The 16796-nt window shown below is 53.5% G+C and overlaps 2 protein-coding genes across 2 annotated transcripts in view; one reads left to right on the top strand and one right to left on the bottom strand.

Annotated features, from left to right (window-relative positions):
- The window catches only part of LOC34624035, a gene marked incomplete at its 3' end in the record, with an annotated part of 41595 nt that extends 40230 nt beyond the window's left edge, over positions 1–1365 (bottom strand). Inside the window, exons 1-4 of the mRNA XM_026335805.1 lie at positions 1039–1365; positions 618–984; positions 431–486; positions 88–121 (exon numbers count right to left, since the gene is read on the bottom strand). Of these exons, the coding sequence (XP_026191590.1) occupies positions 88–121; positions 431–486; positions 618–984; positions 1039–1365 (784 nt within the window). The remainder of the gene's footprint in view (positions 1–87; positions 122–430; positions 487–617; positions 985–1038) is intronic.
- A 4458-nt stretch (positions 1366–5823) lies between these two features.
- Positions 5824–15734, top strand: LOC34622026 (protein transport protein SEC31 homolog B). The gene is made up of 19 exons (XM_026335804.1): positions 5824–6207; positions 6713–6977; positions 7221–7344; positions 7653–7764; positions 8429–8545; positions 8924–9241; positions 9649–9981; positions 10129–10456; positions 10697–10918; positions 11183–11436; positions 11608–11737; positions 12047–12308; positions 12552–12815; positions 13052–13135; positions 13850–13955; positions 14516–14614; positions 14787–14882; positions 15039–15181; positions 15698–15734. Exons 1-19 carry the CDS (start codon positions 5824–5826, stop codon positions 15732–15734), a joined length of 3678 nt encoding a protein of 1225 aa, XP_026191589.1.
- Positions 15735–16796: the final 1062 nt, after the last annotated feature.

Below are 16796 nucleotides of genomic sequence, written 5' to 3'. Positions count from 1 at the left end.
TCCAGAAAGCGCCGTCACAATGCCCGTTGCCGATGGAGGGCCCCCTGCTGCACTTGCACCTGCCACTGTTGATACACCAGGATCAACACCGCTGCCGCCGCTGCTGCTGCTGCTGCTGCTGCTACCACCATGAGCTCTGCCGCGCATTTCATCCGCAGAAGACTCGTCTGCAGCCGACTCCAAGGCGGCTTCAACCGCGGAGGGAGAAAGGGGCCTGAACAAGCCTCTGTCTGCAGGCGTTCGACTGCCTAGCCTTGCCTGAGCGCTCACCTCCAGTGCCTCCCCCCACGAGACGCCACTAGCACAGTGGGAAGAAGGCGCTCCAAAAGAGCCCTCTCCGCATGCATCGGAAGCCCACAGTCTGCTCCCCTGCTCCACGCGTCTGCGAGGCGTAAGAGGCCTTAACGACTGCTGCTGCGGCGACTGCTGCTGCTGCTGCTGCGGCGACTGCTGCTGCTGCTGCTGCGGCGACTGCTGCTGCTGCTGCTGCGCAGCCACGCCTGCAGCAGCGGCGGCAGTCGCCGCCGCTCCTCCCGCTCCCTGCTTGGAGACTGTCGCCCCCCCCAGCCCCCCTCCCGCAGCTGCAGCCTGCCATTCCAGGGAGCTCCCCGAGAAGCCAGCGTCTGCTGGGGGGGGGAAAGGGGAGCGTCCAGCGTCTTCGCTCCCCTTCGCCGCTGCGCGCTCGAGCCAAGGATCGCCGCGCCGCAGGAGCGCTCGTCGAGCAGCCTCGCGCCTGAGCATCGCCTCCGTGAAAGCCTCGAGAGTCGGCCTGCCTGCATCCACACTGAGCATCAGAGCAACCTCCTGTTGGAGAAGGAGGCGCGGCAGAGAGGCGAACCAAGGAGGCAGCTGATCAAGGGGCCTCTCCAAAACGTCGATGCCTGCGCATCCGATGGCAAAGGCGCCTCCAAAGCCCTCTCCCTCGGGCCCCCATGAGGCGTCGCGAGGCGTTCCCGAGGGGGAAGGTGCATGCGCATGCAGCTCCTGCACTTGCCAGTGAAGAGGCGAGGGAGGGGGCAGACGCGCAGCCGCAGAAACGGCGGCGGCAGCGGCAGAAACGGCGCTGCTATGGAAGCTGGGAAGGGGTCTGGAGGGGGTGTCTCGTGGGAAGCCAGCATCTGAGGGGGGGGTGTTTCCAGCTGCGCATACACCGGGAGCACTCGAGTCAGCCAGCCGCCTCGGGGGGCCCCCTCCCTCCGCACCGGCAGTCTCAGGATGCGCTGCTGCAGGAAAAACTGCCTCCGTCTGAGCGTCAAAGGCAGCCGCAAACGCCTGCAACGCCCACGATCCACTCGGAAGGCAGACAGGCAGCTGCACGCCACAGGATGGGCTCCCCGGAGGGCAGGGTGGCGTTGAAGACGCCATCGGAGGGGGCAGGGGGGTGCCTCCACACGACACTGTCTTGGAACGTGTTTTCCCACAGGCGCCCTCCCCCACGAGAGGAGGCAACAGGGGGGGGAGGGGGGGGGAGGGAAGGGGGGGAGGGCCCCCTTGATGGCGCGTTTTCGCAAAAGGAGCTCCCACGGTTCCTCACTGGAGCAGCTTCAAAGACACCGCAGGAAGCACACATGCATGGACTATGCATACGATATGTGTACGTGTAGAGAGAGAGAGAGAGAGAAACGCGAAGCCATACAGCAGCGTCAAAGAGTCAGAAGGGGAGGCTCCAAGGAGGGAATCCGCTTGGAAGCCTCGAGGCAGAGAGTTTGATGGCGACAAAGGGAGAAGCGGGGGGCAGACGGGGGGTCTGCTCTCTCGTAGCACAGCTGGACTTGTCGTTTTCGGCGCGAGCTGTCGGTTGTAGGCTTCCAGTTGCCCGTCCTGTCTGTTTAGATGCCGTAAATGTCGACGCTGATGCCTCCGATGCAGCCGCTGGTGCAGAAGGTAACTTTCTGTGTCAAGGGGCCCTGACGACTGAGCCGCGTGCAACAATCGCAGCAGACACACCGGCACAGAAAGCCGCGAAAACGTCCCGTATGCCCCCTCCAAATACGTCAAGCACCCCAAAATCTATTACATTTAATGTATTCAGAAGGAAGAATATCCCCAAATGACTCGCCAGTTCCATTTTTATGTGGGGCTGCTCCTGCTGCCGCTACTGTGAGCGGCGCGAGGCGACTTCTGGCGGCCAAGGTTCTTCCCCGATTATGGGTATTTTCCGCTGATTTTTGGCTGGATCTCCTTCTTTTACCGCGGAGACAACTGCCAGAAGCAGGCAATTTCCCCGCTGTGCATGGATGTAGGTATGATGACGTGCGGAGCGTTCGTGTGTCGTTGTCTGGCTGGCTGTGTATGGGTGTGAATGGAAGTGTGCGTGGGGTGTTTTCATGTCTGCGTCGAAACAAACGCTCCTGAATACATTACGCACTACCTCGGCGGTCCTGGAGGATCCGCAGGAACCCCATATGTGTTCTAGCGGCTCCTCTGCCACACATTGTTTTCTCCCCTGCGCGCTTCTCGTCTACACACTAAGCGTTGTTGCCTCCAACCACTGCCTAAGACGCATGGCTCCTCCCCAGCACACTGGTGGGAAGAGGACAATTGGCTGTGGGTGGACATGGCAGTTTCTCAGCTCTTTTTGCCATGTTTTCTCGCCTGTTCGCAGCAGTAGGCAGCAGGTGGTTGGCTCTAGGGGAATGCGTCTGCCATCGTCTCTACCTCGACACAAGAGTGCGGCCATCAAAAATCGGGGCGCAGTTTTAAAACACACTTCTAGTTATGCATCAAATGGGGGGGAGGATGAACACACAAGTCTATTTTGTCTCTGTCGCATGCCCCTTTAAGCGGAAATACACTGTAGAAAGAGCTGGCAGAGCGCACTTCAGCAGCGGCGACATGGAAACGTGGCATAAAGTCACAGCGTCTCCCTGCTGGATCCTACGCGCTGTGTGTGGGGCCGGGGGGTGTAAATTTCTATATTCTGTGAAACGCCCTGTGCACACAGCGGGCTCAGAAAACTGCACTTTTTGTCGCTCTCTACAACACTGGTTATGGGTAACAATGTATGCAGCGTTGACTTCATGTTTTAGCCGTTCCTAGATATGCGGCGAACTCCAGAAATGATTGCTAGCTTTACCTCAAGGAAGAATGAATGCTGGGGCCCGTGCCTGCGGTAAGCTGTAGGCAATTGGATGTGAATGCTTGGAGGGTGAGGTGCACACGCCAATGCAGCAATGCTGCACCCGAGATATCCTTAAAATGATGCTTCCTTCGGAGCTCCATGCATACTTATTTGATAGGAAGCTAATGCGTATTTTCGAGACAAGGCCCCACCTTTCCCTGCGCCCACCCCTCGGGTTTTTCTGCTGAAAAAAACAAGGGGCAGCGAGGCACCTAGGATCCGCTTAGGTGCAGCCTTTTTGAGCATTCATTTACATGGCAGTTAGTAGTTGCGCCTAGCGTGCACCGGTGCAACAAACTGCGTTCTTGCTTGAGTAGAGCGAGCAGAAAGCCCTGCAAGAAACAATGCATCCTACCCCAATAGTCAAGGGCTTACTAATTTCGACATGGAAAGTTCCCGATGTAGAAGAAAGTATTCAAGTTTGACTTCGCCTAACCACACAACAAACTGTCTCGACCCTCCGGGGAACTCCGCGGGCAGAGAGCCAGGAAGGGAGGGAGGGAAACAACTTTGCGGAAGAAAATGTAGTTTTCTGTAGAGCTATGCTCGTGAGATGGTGGCGCTGGGGGGCCCTCATGCAGAACCCATATGAGGGCCCCTGCTGCACCACCACGAGCCTCAGTGTACTGCTGCGGGGGGTTGGGGACGGGGGAGGGGAGTGGGATCGCGGAGCGTTAGCCGCAAGCACTTCCTGCAGCAGTGCCTCATGCTGGAGTTGGTGTCTGTCTTCAAGTGCAGGCAATGAGCACAGCTCCGAGCATACGCGAGGTTCCCACTGCTTCCTCAAAGGCACATTTCTGGAGGGCCACACCGCTTAAATCTGAGCAGGGAACCACCCCGAGGTGTCTCAAGGTGGCAAACTGAACGTACACACGCAACCAGCAGTAAGATATATATCGGATTCACCTGCAGCTAGAGACCTCGAATTGGTTGATCCATCCGTGTTGCCCTTTTGCTAGCTACTGATGGCTAAAACCTTACTACATATATACATAGCTATATGCATACATATATATAGGTACTCGTTTGCGCTTCAATTTCACTGCGCACATGCCTTCGCTCTCGTTTCCATCTAAGGTGAACGATGAAGTCAGTGTCTACAGCACCTCCGCCACTCACACCGCCTGCACGTGGGTGAGCACCTGATGAGCGCGTAGCAGTGCTGCCTAGTTTGGAGGGCTAAACCACACTCAATCCGTTTCCCTTGTATTGCTTATATTCAACCACTATTAGTGAAGACTCGGCGGGGCCGCAGGTTGGTTCGTATGTCTTCTTTCCTTCAAGTACCACTAGTTCGATACAAAAAGACGCGATCACATACGTGTTTGCATGCCATGAGCAGTTAGCTCTGAAAAATTGCTCTGAGTATTCAAAGGATGCAGTTACGTGTGCAATCTGACTCCCTCGCTGTTTCTCGTTCATCTCATCCGGAGCCTGAGGGAGCCGGTAAGGGATGGCGCGGGCATACCTGAAACCACTTGATAACTTTTTATTGCGAAAGTTTGCATGGAATCCGAAGTTAGATGCCACCCTAGGAAGATCTGCGCTAAGGCGTGCGTTACAGCCAAAGCTTCCCAAGCGAGACAGCGCGTTTTTTTAAACTGTCCAAACCCTGCATTCGGAGGGATGGCAGCAGCGACGCACATAGGCCTCTGGCTCAAGTGCCGCAGTAGATGTGGCAGAGGCGAAGCAAGGTGACAGAGTGCAGAGAAGCGTGCTATTTTAGGGGGCTCTTTGGCTCCACACACGGCGTATTGTGGAGAGCCGGATCTCTCCAAGCCTCGTGTCTTCTTCCCTGCATATGAAGCCTGCAGTACACGGAGGCGGCTAATGCACTTTTGAGCATTTCAGGCGAAGCAAAACTATTGAAGGGGCCTTTTATGGGGAAGTCGCCGACGAAAACACGCACAGATACACCAGCTCCTGCAGCGCAGGAGGTGGCGCACGGGGTGGTAGGGGAGGCGGGGCCTTGCAGGTGCCTCTATTGAGCGGGGTAGAGTCTAAATGTTTGCTAGCTGGGTTGCATGAGACTAATAGGCGAGCAGAGAAGGGGCGCTACAGCGGCAGAAAGCACAGTGTGTTGTTCTATTCTCTCCCTCTCTGTGTGTGAAGACGAACCTGCAGCGGCAGCCGCAGCAGACATGCAGCAGCCGAGGCGGTCGTATCAGGCAAAGGGAATGCACGGGTGGTTGACTCTGAGTTCTTAGTGAGCTAAACGCTTTGAAATAGAGCCTTTCTGAAGCTTAAAAGCGCCGTCGCGTGGTGTTCCTCGGGCTGCAGCAACAGCGAGATACCAAAGGCCACACGCAGCAACCCCGGTAAAGGCAAGTCGGCGCTCGCTTCCTCGTCCATCCTTTTTTGCTGTATGCTTTTTCTGGGGATTTCTTTCTTTCTACCGTCGCTGTTCCCTTAAAAGACTGCTGCATCGCGGTCAAACGTCCGCGTGCGATCTCCGTCATTCGCTGCTGTACGTACAGCTCCTGGGGGCCCCTCCCTGCAGGTCGCCTGTTGTGTGTTCCTCCTTCCTGCGGTGTCGTAAAAGCCCTCGGCATTTTTGCCTCTGCGGCTCTTCCAGTGAATCACCTGGGGGCCCCTGGTCTTCCCGCTCTCTCCCTCTCTCTCCTTCTGCCTGCCTCTCTCTGCCTCGCGGTTCCCTCCCTTGCCACCGCGCAAACGCGGGTGCTTCACAAACTCCTTCGGATATGACAGGGAAACTGCTTACGCGCAGCGCCGCTGTTGCCTGGTGTCCGTCGGCTGCATGCGCGCGTTCTCTGCGGCAGCAGCAGCAAGGCGGCGATGCTAAAAGTCGCAGCAACCCCGTGGGGGTCTGTGGCTCCCTGGGGGGGCCCCAGCTTCTCGCCTTGGGTACTATGGGGGTAGATCCTCGCCTGGAGTTTGCCAGTGTGGATTTGTCTTCGCCTTCTCCGTCTCTGCCGATTGTTGCCTCTGTGAACGCTCCTGCACCCTTCCAGTGCATCACCTGGGGTTACCCGGGGGAGTCGAATGCCGTGGATGGCTGCATGCTCGCGGGAGGCATGGCAGACGGCGATGTCACTCTGTGGAGTGCTAGCGAGATTCTCAGGTCAGTTGGCGCCTATGGGTAGGGTCGGGGTTGCGAGGTGTTGAGACACCGGGGCGAACCAACGAGAGGCAAGAGCGAAAGCGGGCCAAAGTGTATCGGCAGCTATCTTCGCAGTCCTTCTCCTCTTTGCGCAACACCGGCTGCTTTCGTTTTTGTGCATTATATAGCGTGCGCGGTGGGCTGCTGGCAAGGGGAGCGTCTGCCGCGAAATAAGGACGAGGTGACGGAGGTTCCCTATAGGGGGCTGGCATTAGTCAAAAGCTCGTCTTCCTGTCGTGTATATATATATATATATATGTATGTATATATATCTATATGTATATATATGAATATACATATCTGTATATATGTACATGTACATACGTGTATGTATATACGTGTATGTATATACGTGTATGTATATACGTGTATGTACATATCTATATATATATGTATAGAAAGAACCAGAGCAGCGCTGGAAAGGCGGAGCCGAAAGTGCGTGTGTCTATATGAAGACGGAATGATAACAGATACTCCCCTTACGGTTCTGCATGTGGGGTGGTGGTGTGCCTGTGCAACGATACTGCAGACAAGGAGTTTCCCAGAACGACTGCGTGTCTGGGGGGTTGTTGTCGTCTATTGCCGTTCAAAAGGGGCAGAGGGTACAGACTTTGCAGTTCAATCCTTTGCGCCCAGCTCTCCTCGCAGCAGGCTGCAGTGGGGGCGGTCTCTCTGTTTTGGATGTGGAGGTTCTCGAGGAAGCGGTTGCGCACCACCCAGGGTCTGAAGGGGCAGGTTCGTGCTGTTCGCTGCTAGTCGGCGGGAAGCTGGCTAGCTGACGCGTAGCGTCTCGCAGTTTGTTTTTTTTAGCAGTTGGCTAGCTTACAGAGAAGAGGGTTTATTGGGGCAGCGGCGAGAAGACGGGCAGAAAAAGCGATGGAAATGCATGGTTTTCTCGCTCTCTTTTCCCCAGGAGACCCCTACTAACAAATGCAAAAGGCTGCTTTTTCCCATTCTTTGAACGCGTTTGCGATTCAGGTGCTGACGAAGGAGAGTGCACATGTTTGAGTTGGAATGGATCAGTGCCTCACATCCTTGCAACCGGCACGGGGACTGGTCAGACAGTTGTGTGGGACCTAAAGCAGGGGAAGCCTGCCATTAGGTTAGTGCATATATTGTTTCTCTCTTGCGTTTCCTTCCCAACCGCTCTGCAGCCTCTGGAAGCACCTGCGAGGACCATTCGTGCTGCGCGCACTCTCTCTCGCTGTCGCTTTCTCTCTCTGTTTCGCTGCTTGGGGGTTACTCGATCGAGAAAAAGCCGCAACGTTGGAAAGCAGAGCGATCGAAAATAAACACGCACAGGAACGAACGGCTTTCACTGGAGCCGCCTATGGTGTGTGTGTCTATGTATGTGTGTGTCTATATATGTATGTGTGTATATGTGTGTATATGTATGCGCTCTCTTTTCAGCTTTTGTGACCCCCAGCATCGTCATTCCCGCCCTAGCTCAGTATTGTGGTTGCCTTCACAACCAACGCAGCTCCTCCTCGTATACGATGACGACAGAAATCCTTCTCCCCAGGTGTGTCTGTGTATCTACGTATATTTGTGTTGTATTGCATGTGCATTACATGTATATTTGTACTGTTTTCTGTGCATTATATGTATATTTGTATTGTATTGCATGTGCATTACATGTATATTTGTATTGTACTATATGTGCATCTTATGTATATGTGTATTGTATTGTATGTGCATCTTGTGTAGAAGTGTGTATTTGCATGTTTGTATATGTATCTGTATGTGTCCACATTTATGCATCTATGTATGTATGTTTATACGTGTGTATGTGTGTCTATGTGTGTACTTGTGTTCGAGTATGGGAATATCTATGGGTGTCGATATGCGTATATGTGTGTATACGTATGAATATGTGTATGTGTTCATGACCCTCGTTTGCATTTGCCGCTCGCCTGCCTGCCTGCCTGCCTGCCTGCCTGGCATTCTGCCGCGTTTGACTTCGTATCTTCCTATCTTGCTGTCTTTTTGCGCATCATGCGGCCTCCTTTCTGTTTCCTTCTTGTTCCCTTGCTTACCGTCACAATGTCGCTCTCTTGGACTGGAAGAGAACTGCGCATCTGGCTCGCTTCGCTGATCCGCATGACTGTTTTTTTTTGAAAATGCTCGATTGTGTGCTGCATCCAGCAGGGGACTGTGTGCTGCTTTGGATGCTTGTATTTCTACAGTTATGGGATCTAAGGAATGCTACTTTTCCTCTAAAGGAAGCTCTCGTGCAACCGCCGTTCGGGCATACGCGTGGCATAGTATCGGCCTCTCTTTCCCCAGCAGACAGCCGCCTAGTGGTGAGTAGGCTTTTTCATTCTAGGATAATGCTGCAGGAGGTGCTGCCACTGCATCTGTGGTAGTGGCTCTAGCTGGTGTGGGCAGGTGGGAAGGAAAGGGGGCTGGCGATGCAGAAGGTGGTGGGGTCGGTGGGGTGCCTCTCGTGTTGGTGTGTCTGGATATATGTACTCTCCTGCGAGTGCTGACATGCATATGTGTTGTTTTGATGTATTAGAAAAATGCATACTTACACCTATAAAGTACACACGCATACATATATATATATATAGACACAGATACGCAAGCATATATTTTCATATCCGAGTGTGCATGGAGATGTGTATGTATGGCTTGTACGAATATGTATTTGCGTATGTATGTGTGTATCCGGAATGCAGCTGACATGTGGACGCGATAGCCGTTTGGTGTGCTGGTGGTTAGCGGAAGAGTTGACGCAAATGCAGCAGACGCACAGCAACGGAATTGAGGTGTATCTCCAGCAGCAGACGGCGGAGCCTTTTATGCAGATCTTGTGGTCACCCTCGATGCCAGGTGTCTATGCAGCGGCAACGCCAATGCAAATTTCCGTCCGTTCGCTTCTGGCCTCCGCTCTCTCAGGAAGTGGGATCCAGCCTGGAACAGATAATTTCTTTGGGCAGGACGATTGCACAATGATGGGTTCAACGAGCAGCAGCCTTATTCCTTCCTGGTTGAAGGTGTGTGTTTTCTGCTGCTGCTGGGAGTCGCACATGCCTTTTTCGTTGTCTTTATGGTTTGCTGCTGTCCCTATATACTTTTTGTCCATGAAAATGCTGTATTTGGATCCTGAAATGTCGTCTGTTTTTATTCTTCTGGCTGTGCCCTTGTAGAATCGGCTATGTGCTCTCTCTCTCTTTCTAGCCTCTGCAGAAGCTGCGCGGGATAGGGGGCCGCCCGTTATATGCCTTTTTATGAATATATACGTAAATATGTGGATGATTTATATATAAATCTATAAATTTTCATAAATGCATACATATACACATAGTTATGGATGTACATATACCGATAAATATTTGTATATGTATGCATTCCTTCCCACGCATCTGTTCATCTGTACGTGTGTCTTGGGGGGCTTATGCAGAAGCCTCGCGGGCTCGCCTTTAGTTCGGACGGCAGGCTAGCGTTTTCTTCGGCAACGAGTCGCTGCGTAGAGTTGACGCAACCCTCCGGCGATGAAGGCGGCAACGCTGCAGAGCAGCCGGAAGAGGAGGGGGCCATAGTGCAAGCAGCGACACTATGCGCGCAGGTGCAGCAGCTGGATGGTTTCATACGACAGCAGAACTGGACAGAGCTCTGCATGCTACAGCTTCAGCAGTTTGAAGAGCAGCAGCAGCAGCAGCAGCAGGATAAGGAGCCGAGTGATGCTCTGTTGGAACGGGAGATCTGGGAAGCACTCTTGAATACACTACAAGGGGTGTGTGTTTCTGTCCTCGTCCTCCTTCTCCAGCTGCCGTTGTGTGTGTGTGCGTGTGTGTGTGTGTGTATGTATGCTGCTCATATTCTTGTTTTGCTGCATCATCATCAGCCTGTTGGCTGCTTGTGTGGCTGCTGTCTGCTACAGCGGATTTCCAACTTCGGGTGCCCTAGCAAAGACGAATTGCTGCAGCAACTCGAAAGTGTTATAGGACGACCTTTGCCTTCTACGCTGCTGGCGCAACAGCAGCAGCAGCAGCAAGAGCTGATGATGCAGCAAATGCAACAGCAGCAGCAAATGCAACAGCAAATGTACGGCTACGGCATGCAGCCTCAGGGTTCAGATATTCGATCCACAGGTTTACCGGGGTATCCCATGATGAATGGCACGATGGCTCCTCTACAGCCGCAACAGCAACAGCAAGTGCAGCAACGGCAGCAGCAGGCGCCTTCCCTCTCTGCAGTGGATCCTGAGAGTACGATTTCCTGCCTCACCATTTCATTTTCCGCCGCTGGCGCTGCGTAGGATGGCTAGTCCCCTATCTAGCATCACGGAGTGACACACACGTTTTCAGGCTGCGTCTCTCTCTCTCTATGTGTGTGTGAGGCGAGGCAGGGTCCATTGCCTTTTCAGCAACAAAAATGCCTTTGCATGCGATGCTTTGTGCCGGCTGCTGTGTGGCTGTGTGTGTGTGTGTGTCTCTCTTTCTGCGCAGAGTTCTTCTCTCAGTTGGGGGGGGCAAAAGATCGTGAGGCATCAACGGAGCAGCAGCAGCAGCTGCTGCAGGAATCGATGACTCCTTCTGAGCACGCGCATGAGTTGCAGCACCAGCATTCGCAGCCTCAAGAGCAGCAGCAGGAGGAAGACAAAGAAGACTCCGTGAAGGGCAGCCTCCTCGTACAAAAAAGCTCTTCTCAGCGAGGCGACATCGACTGGAGTGCGTTTATTTGTTTGCTTTTGCTGCCGCAGCTTCTTTCCCGCGTTTCGTAGTTATTGCGGGGTCTCATTTATTCTGACTGAGTTTTGTGAGATATGCAGCCTCGGTTGGAGAGTATTAGCAGCCGCACATGTTTATACAACAGGGTGTGTATATGTATGTATATGTATATGTATCTATATGTATGCATAGGTATATGTATGTATATGTATGTCTATGTGTGTATCGCGTGTGTGTGTTTTCGTCTTGATGATGATGATGCAGCTGCTTCACCGTGGCGTTTGCTGCGGGAGTGCCTGCTTAGCGGCTGTGTGGAGGGAGCTGTCGAGCTGCTCAAGGAGCACGGCTCATTAGACGATGCACTGTTTCTAGCAGGGGCGGCAGCTGCCACGGCTCCTTCACAGCCACAGCAAGGCAGCAGCGGCTGCCTTGCGCAAGCCGCAGAAGGTCTAGGTCTCACTATGTGGCGTAGCGTTGCAGAGGCTTACGTTGAAAACATGCGCGATCCGTTTTTCAAGGTATAAAACGCTGCAAGCTGAGCTGTTTAGACGTGCTGCTGCTGCTCGTTTGTGTTGCTGCTGCTGACACGCTCTTGTTTTGCGTCGAGAAAAGAAAAGCCACCCGCTGCCCTTTGCCGTGTGTCGAGAAAAAAGCTGCTGCTGTTGTCGGGATGCTGGGCTGCTCTGCAGCTCTTTGGACTAGTTGCACTTGATCGACTTGAGAACTTAGCCGATTCTGTTGACTTGCCGGTATGGCGAGAAGCCTTGCGTCTTCTCGGCTGCTATGCTCGAGACGCAGAAGCGTCTAACTGCCTAGCCCGTAGGTTCCTCCTCCTATTAGCCTTTCTTCTTTTTTCTAAGCTTGCACAGCGTTTGCCAAAGAAAGCTTTTCTAGCGTACAGGAGAGCCCTCTCGCGTCCGCTTTCAAGTGCATCTGTATAAACATATATATATATATATTTATGTATATATATATATATATTTATTTATATTTATACTTATATATATATGTATGTATATGTATGTGGCATCCTCTGCGGAACTGTTTGCGCCGGAGAGTTTGTAAATTGCTTCTGGTAAGGGATCGTGTTAGATGCGTTTGTTTGAGAGTGCCTTTTCTGCTCCGCAGGGAGGCTTGGGCAGAGGCTGGCTGCTGCGGGTGATCTCTGGGGAGCGCTTTTGTGCCTCATCAGCGCGAAGGATTTCCAGGGGGCATGCAGCATCTGGATGCAGCAGCTGCAGCAGCGCACGCAGCAGCACCGTCGGCGTCGCAGCGGCAGCTGCAACGGCTTCTTTGCGCAGCAGCTTCTCGACACGCTGAAAAAGATGCTTGTCTTGAGGGCAGCTGCCAGCTACAGAGGGTCCTGTGCTGCCTTCGAGCGGATCGTCATGTAAGGAGGCTGTCGCTTAGCGGCGTTGGGAGAGGGACGGATTCTCCGGAGTCGCTTTGTTCTCACCTCCCTCTCGCGCTTGCTCGTAGAAATTGCATGCGACGAGAGGAGAAGTCTTAGGCTGCCTCTTTGCCCCGAAGGGTGTCATCCTGGCGGCTGCTTTCTGTCGACGTAGAATCAAGACTTGCGCGTCAACGAGCTGCTTGCGTATGCGGGTGTGCTGCTACCTTGCGACTGCTTCAGCGCATATGCCGACGAAGCCTCAAGCCTCTCCTGTGTGACGAGTGCGATGCTGGTGCTAAGCCTCTACTTGGATGTGTGCAGCAGCAGCAGCAGCAGCAGTGGGGCAGCAGCAGGAGGCTCAGGAGGGCCCCAAGGAATAAATCCAGAGGTGCATGCTGCTGCTGTTGAGCTGGCTACAAGGCTTTACCACAGCAACCCAGTCGCCATGCAGCAGGCCGGATTTGTGCCTCCCCAGCTTCCAGCAAAAACTCCCGCGATTGGATCGCACATGCAGCACCAGCAGCAACAAAGCCATGCGATGCTGTTGCCAGGGCAGCAGCAGCAGCAGCAGCAGCAACAGCAGCAGCGTGGATTCTACCAACCGCAGCAACCGCTGCAGCAGCAGCACAGAAGTGTAGGAGGGGTCCCTTCCTTCCAAGGGCAGCAACAGCAGCCATCCTTCAGCGCAGCTCCTGCTCCTCGAATGCTGTCAAACGCGGCTCCCCCACTCCGTCTCGTAGGTGCACCTCCCCCCCCACCGACTGCCTTGCAAGGCAGCAGCACGCAGGATGGAAATCTGCGTTCTCAGAGCCTCCTAACCAACGGTAAAGACTCGAACGCGCTTCTACGTGGCTATTCTACCGACGTAGCGGGGGAGGGGGGCGGCGAAACCATGTTTCTTGCATTGCGACTGCAAAAAACACACTTTTCTAAGTCTGAGCTTTTCTCGCCTCGAGCATCTTTCCCCTGTGACTAAACAGTCACCCTTCCGCCGTTTCTGCTGCTGCTGCCTCTGCTCCTGCTTCTGCTTCTGCAGGAATCTCAAGGCAACAGCAGCCACCGCCTATGAGCATGGCGCCTCTTGGAGCTCCTGCTCCTCCCCCCCTTCCTGACCAGCAGCAGCACCTACAGCAGCACCTACAGCAGCAGCAGCAGCACCTACAGCAGCAGCAGCAGCACCTGCAGCAGCAGCAGAGGAGTACCTATCCTCAGAATTCCAGCGTTGTGCCGCAGGGGTATGCGAAAGCTTCTTCGGGGGCATTTGGGAGTGGAGCAGTCGACTCTGCTGCGAATCCGGTAGGCGAAGACACTGGCAGAGGCCGACTGCGTGGAGTTGCTGCTCCCCCTTCTGCAGCTTTTGGAGGCGCTCAAGCAGCAGCTCTCGGCACTCTTCCGCCTCCCGCTATGGCGTCTCAGTCAGCGGGGGGTGTCTCTGCGATTCCCGCAAGCGCCATGAGCGTTCCTGGCATGTCGTCATACGCCTCCTCCTCCGGAGGGGGAGGGGGGGGGCCCCCTGTGGGGGGGCCCCCCCCTCCCAGCGAGGGGATAACCACTCCTGCGCCTTACACGGCTCCTACAGTGGGAGCTCAACCCGTAAAGCCTGGCATGCCTATCCCTTGGCCTATCCCCACGGCAGCACAGCTCGTAAGGCGGAGAGAGAGGGAGGCTGAAGGGGGAACGAGGGAGGGAGGGAGGAAGGACTGACAACAGACGCCTGCTTACTCGGCGATCGATATTTAGTGTGGCACACATAGGGGAGGGGGCAAAAAGCAGATCGAACCGAAGAATCTCACCTCTTTTCTACTCATAAATTGCGTCTGCGGGGTATACTCAAGCCGTGGAACTGTGTATAGTTTGTAGCTGTGTATCTGTGTGAGCGGCATCTCCTGCTCCTAGTGTTATATCAGGTGTATGGGGTGTAAATCAATCGTGTAACTATGTGTGCCTGTGTATAGTTTGTAGCTGTGTATCTGTGTGAGCGGCATCTCCTGCTCCTAGTGTTATATCAGGTGTATGGGGTGCAAATCAATCGTGTAACTATGTGTGCCTGTGTATAGTTTGTAGCTGTGTATCTGTGTGAGCGGCATCTCCTGCTTCTAGTGTCATCTCAGGTGTATGGGGTGTAAATCAATCGTGTAACTATGTGTGCCTGTGTATAGTTTGTAGCTGTGTATCTGTGTGTGCGACATTTTTCGATGCCGCAGAACCAGCGGTCTACGCGCAGTACGTATGCGGCGAATATAGGCATCAACAGAGCGTCTGAGAAGGGCGGAGATGGCAAGGCTTTGGCGGCTGATCAACTGGTAAGTCTTCTTTTCTCTCTCGTAAGTGAGGCAGGCAATGCGTGTTTCTGTTTCGGGTGTACAATGGCATGTTTTGGGGGGCTCTTTCTAAGGGTATACATGCGTCATGTCATGAAAGATGGGTGAAACATGTACATCTTTCCTGTGCTGTTGCTGTCAATGCGTGCTACAGGCCTTGGTGCGCGGTGTCTTGAGCAGCCTGGCACAAATGCAGCAAGGCTCTGCTGCCCACGATCTGATGAATCGAGTTGAGGATCTCCTTCAGAAGGTGAGCTGTTTTTTAGGTGTCTTTTGTTGTGGCGTTCAGAAAGGCGGCTGGGAAGAAAGCGGAATAACCGGAAGAGGAGGGCCCTTGACGCTGCTAGTAAAGGGGGTTTACATGCCGCCTCCATCACAGTTGCTGCGAATTTTGTCGATGCCTCAGCTTCAGCAGGGGGAATTAAGCGCAGGGGCGTCGGAGAAGGTGGTAGCGCTCTGCAACGCAGTCCAAGGGGGAGACATCAACCAGGCTCAGCGCCTTCATGCTGATCTCTCGTCTACTGAGTGGCATGCGTCAAACAGACAGTGGTAAGAGCTTTAGAGAGGAGAGTTCAAGTTTTGTGCGAACGTATGTATATTACTGCGAGCATGCAATAATGTCAAAGTCTCGGGTGCTGCTGCCTCCTGTACGTCTGCCAGTCGGCCTCCTTGCAATGCTGCTTTAGATGTATATATGTACATATTTATGTATATACATATATATATATATAGTGCCTCCCAAATTGTTCACTCTCTTGAAGCAGACATGCCATGTATCATTTGCCAGCGTCATGGAGTGTACTTGCATGTGCCTCGCTCTTCCTGAACGAGATTTTTAAAGCGGCCTTTTTTGCCGCCCTTCATTCCCCCTTTCTTTCCTCTTCCCCCCACTGGATTCGCATTCGGCGGGCATGTCCTGCGATGGACGTTTCATGGTGTGTGATACATGTGGACGCGTAAACGTTCTTTGTTGATTGCACAAAAATGAGATGGACACTTGTAAATTTGTTGTGAAAGCTCATTTAATTTCGCAAAATATGCGCGTTCGCGTCTACGTTCTCGCAGGCTGATGGCGCTCAAGCGTCTCATTCCCAAATCGTAGGGTGGCGGCTTTCCGCCTCCCCCCACTAGCGCTACATCTCCACCTTTGGCCCTCGTGCCTCGACGCTTAGGGGAGTGTATATTGATAAGGGTATATCTATAAATAAAAAATATATATATATATATCAAGGAACGCATGCACGCTGGTACTTGGGGCTCGTGCTGCGCAAGCAGCAACACCGATGAATCATGGACAGCAGCTGCGATAGTGCCGCTGCTGCAGCTGCAACTCCTCCACCGACGCTGCAGGAGGGAAGGGTGGCGAAAAGCGCAGTTGCCAAGGGGCACTGTTTCTCACGGACACTGGAAAGACCAGAAGCCAGCCAGCACCTCATCACTCGCTTCGTAGCCTCCATCCATCTTCTTTAGCACCCTAGCTTCCCTCTACAGAGTTTCTTTTTACTTCATGCGTCAGCAGAAATGGCCCGTAGTGCCTTCCGTTTGCGCATTTCATCCACCAGGACGCGACATCCGCATTAACGCGCTTTGTACGAGTTTGCGGAGGCGCGTGAAACCTGAAGGACTGCACAGAATATAGGCCATGATTAGTTGCACGCACCATCTTGCAACCATCCATTTGACACTGCTAGCCCTACAGCGTAGGCTTAGTTACACAAGTTGCATCGCTGTCTGATTTTATTAGCCGGAAGCGCATAAACCTGCTGTGATCGGGGCATAGGATCTAGAGGTAATTGCGCACAGCGACACGCCTGCAGAGGCCGCGCCGTCTAAGCCAAATCGCGGAGTATCCCCCAACCCACGCTTTTTCTGCGTTCACAAGTTTGGTAGGCGCCAAGCTACACTGAAGCACTTTCCGCTTCACCAGTTTAAGTAAGAATTCGCTTATTTTCAAAGGTTGACTAGGTGATACGTCTTTTCGAACATCGTCGTCATTGCAAAGTAGCGGTAGCCTGCTTCCAAAACATGCATATTTGTCCGCTACTAGCCAGGAATGCTCGACGTGCTTCAAAAGTGCAGCTACTGGCCCCTTCAGCTTCCCTCTTTCCTGACGTCGGAACCATGAGGCGAGCAGGCAAGAGAGGGGGGAGTGAGTGAGCTTGTG

Source organism: Cyclospora cayetanensis, unplaced genomic scaffold (assembly GCF_002999335.1).
Source record: "Cyclospora cayetanensis isolate NF1_C8 unplaced genomic scaffold, CcayRef3 CcayRef3_contig_80, whole genome shotgun sequence".
NCBI classification, from domain to species: Eukaryota; Apicomplexa; class Conoidasida; order Eucoccidiorida; family Eimeriidae; genus Cyclospora; species Cyclospora cayetanensis.
This window is presented reverse-complemented; position numbering and strand designations above follow the sequence as displayed.

Bases quoted from the DNA above. Each gene is read 5' to 3' on its own strand.
- LOC34622026 (XM_026335804.1), top strand. From the start codon at position 5,824: ATGACAGGGAAACTGCTTACGCGCAGCGCCGCTGTTGCCTGGTGTCCG. The intron at 8,546-8,923 runs GTGAGTAGGCTT...TCCGGAATGCAG, and splicing joins CAGCAGACAGCCGCCTAGTG to CTGACATGTGGACGCGATAG. The intron at 13,956-14,515 runs GTAAGGCGGAGA...TCGATGCCGCAG, and splicing joins TCCCCACGGCAGCACAGCTC to AACCAGCGGTCTACGCGCAG.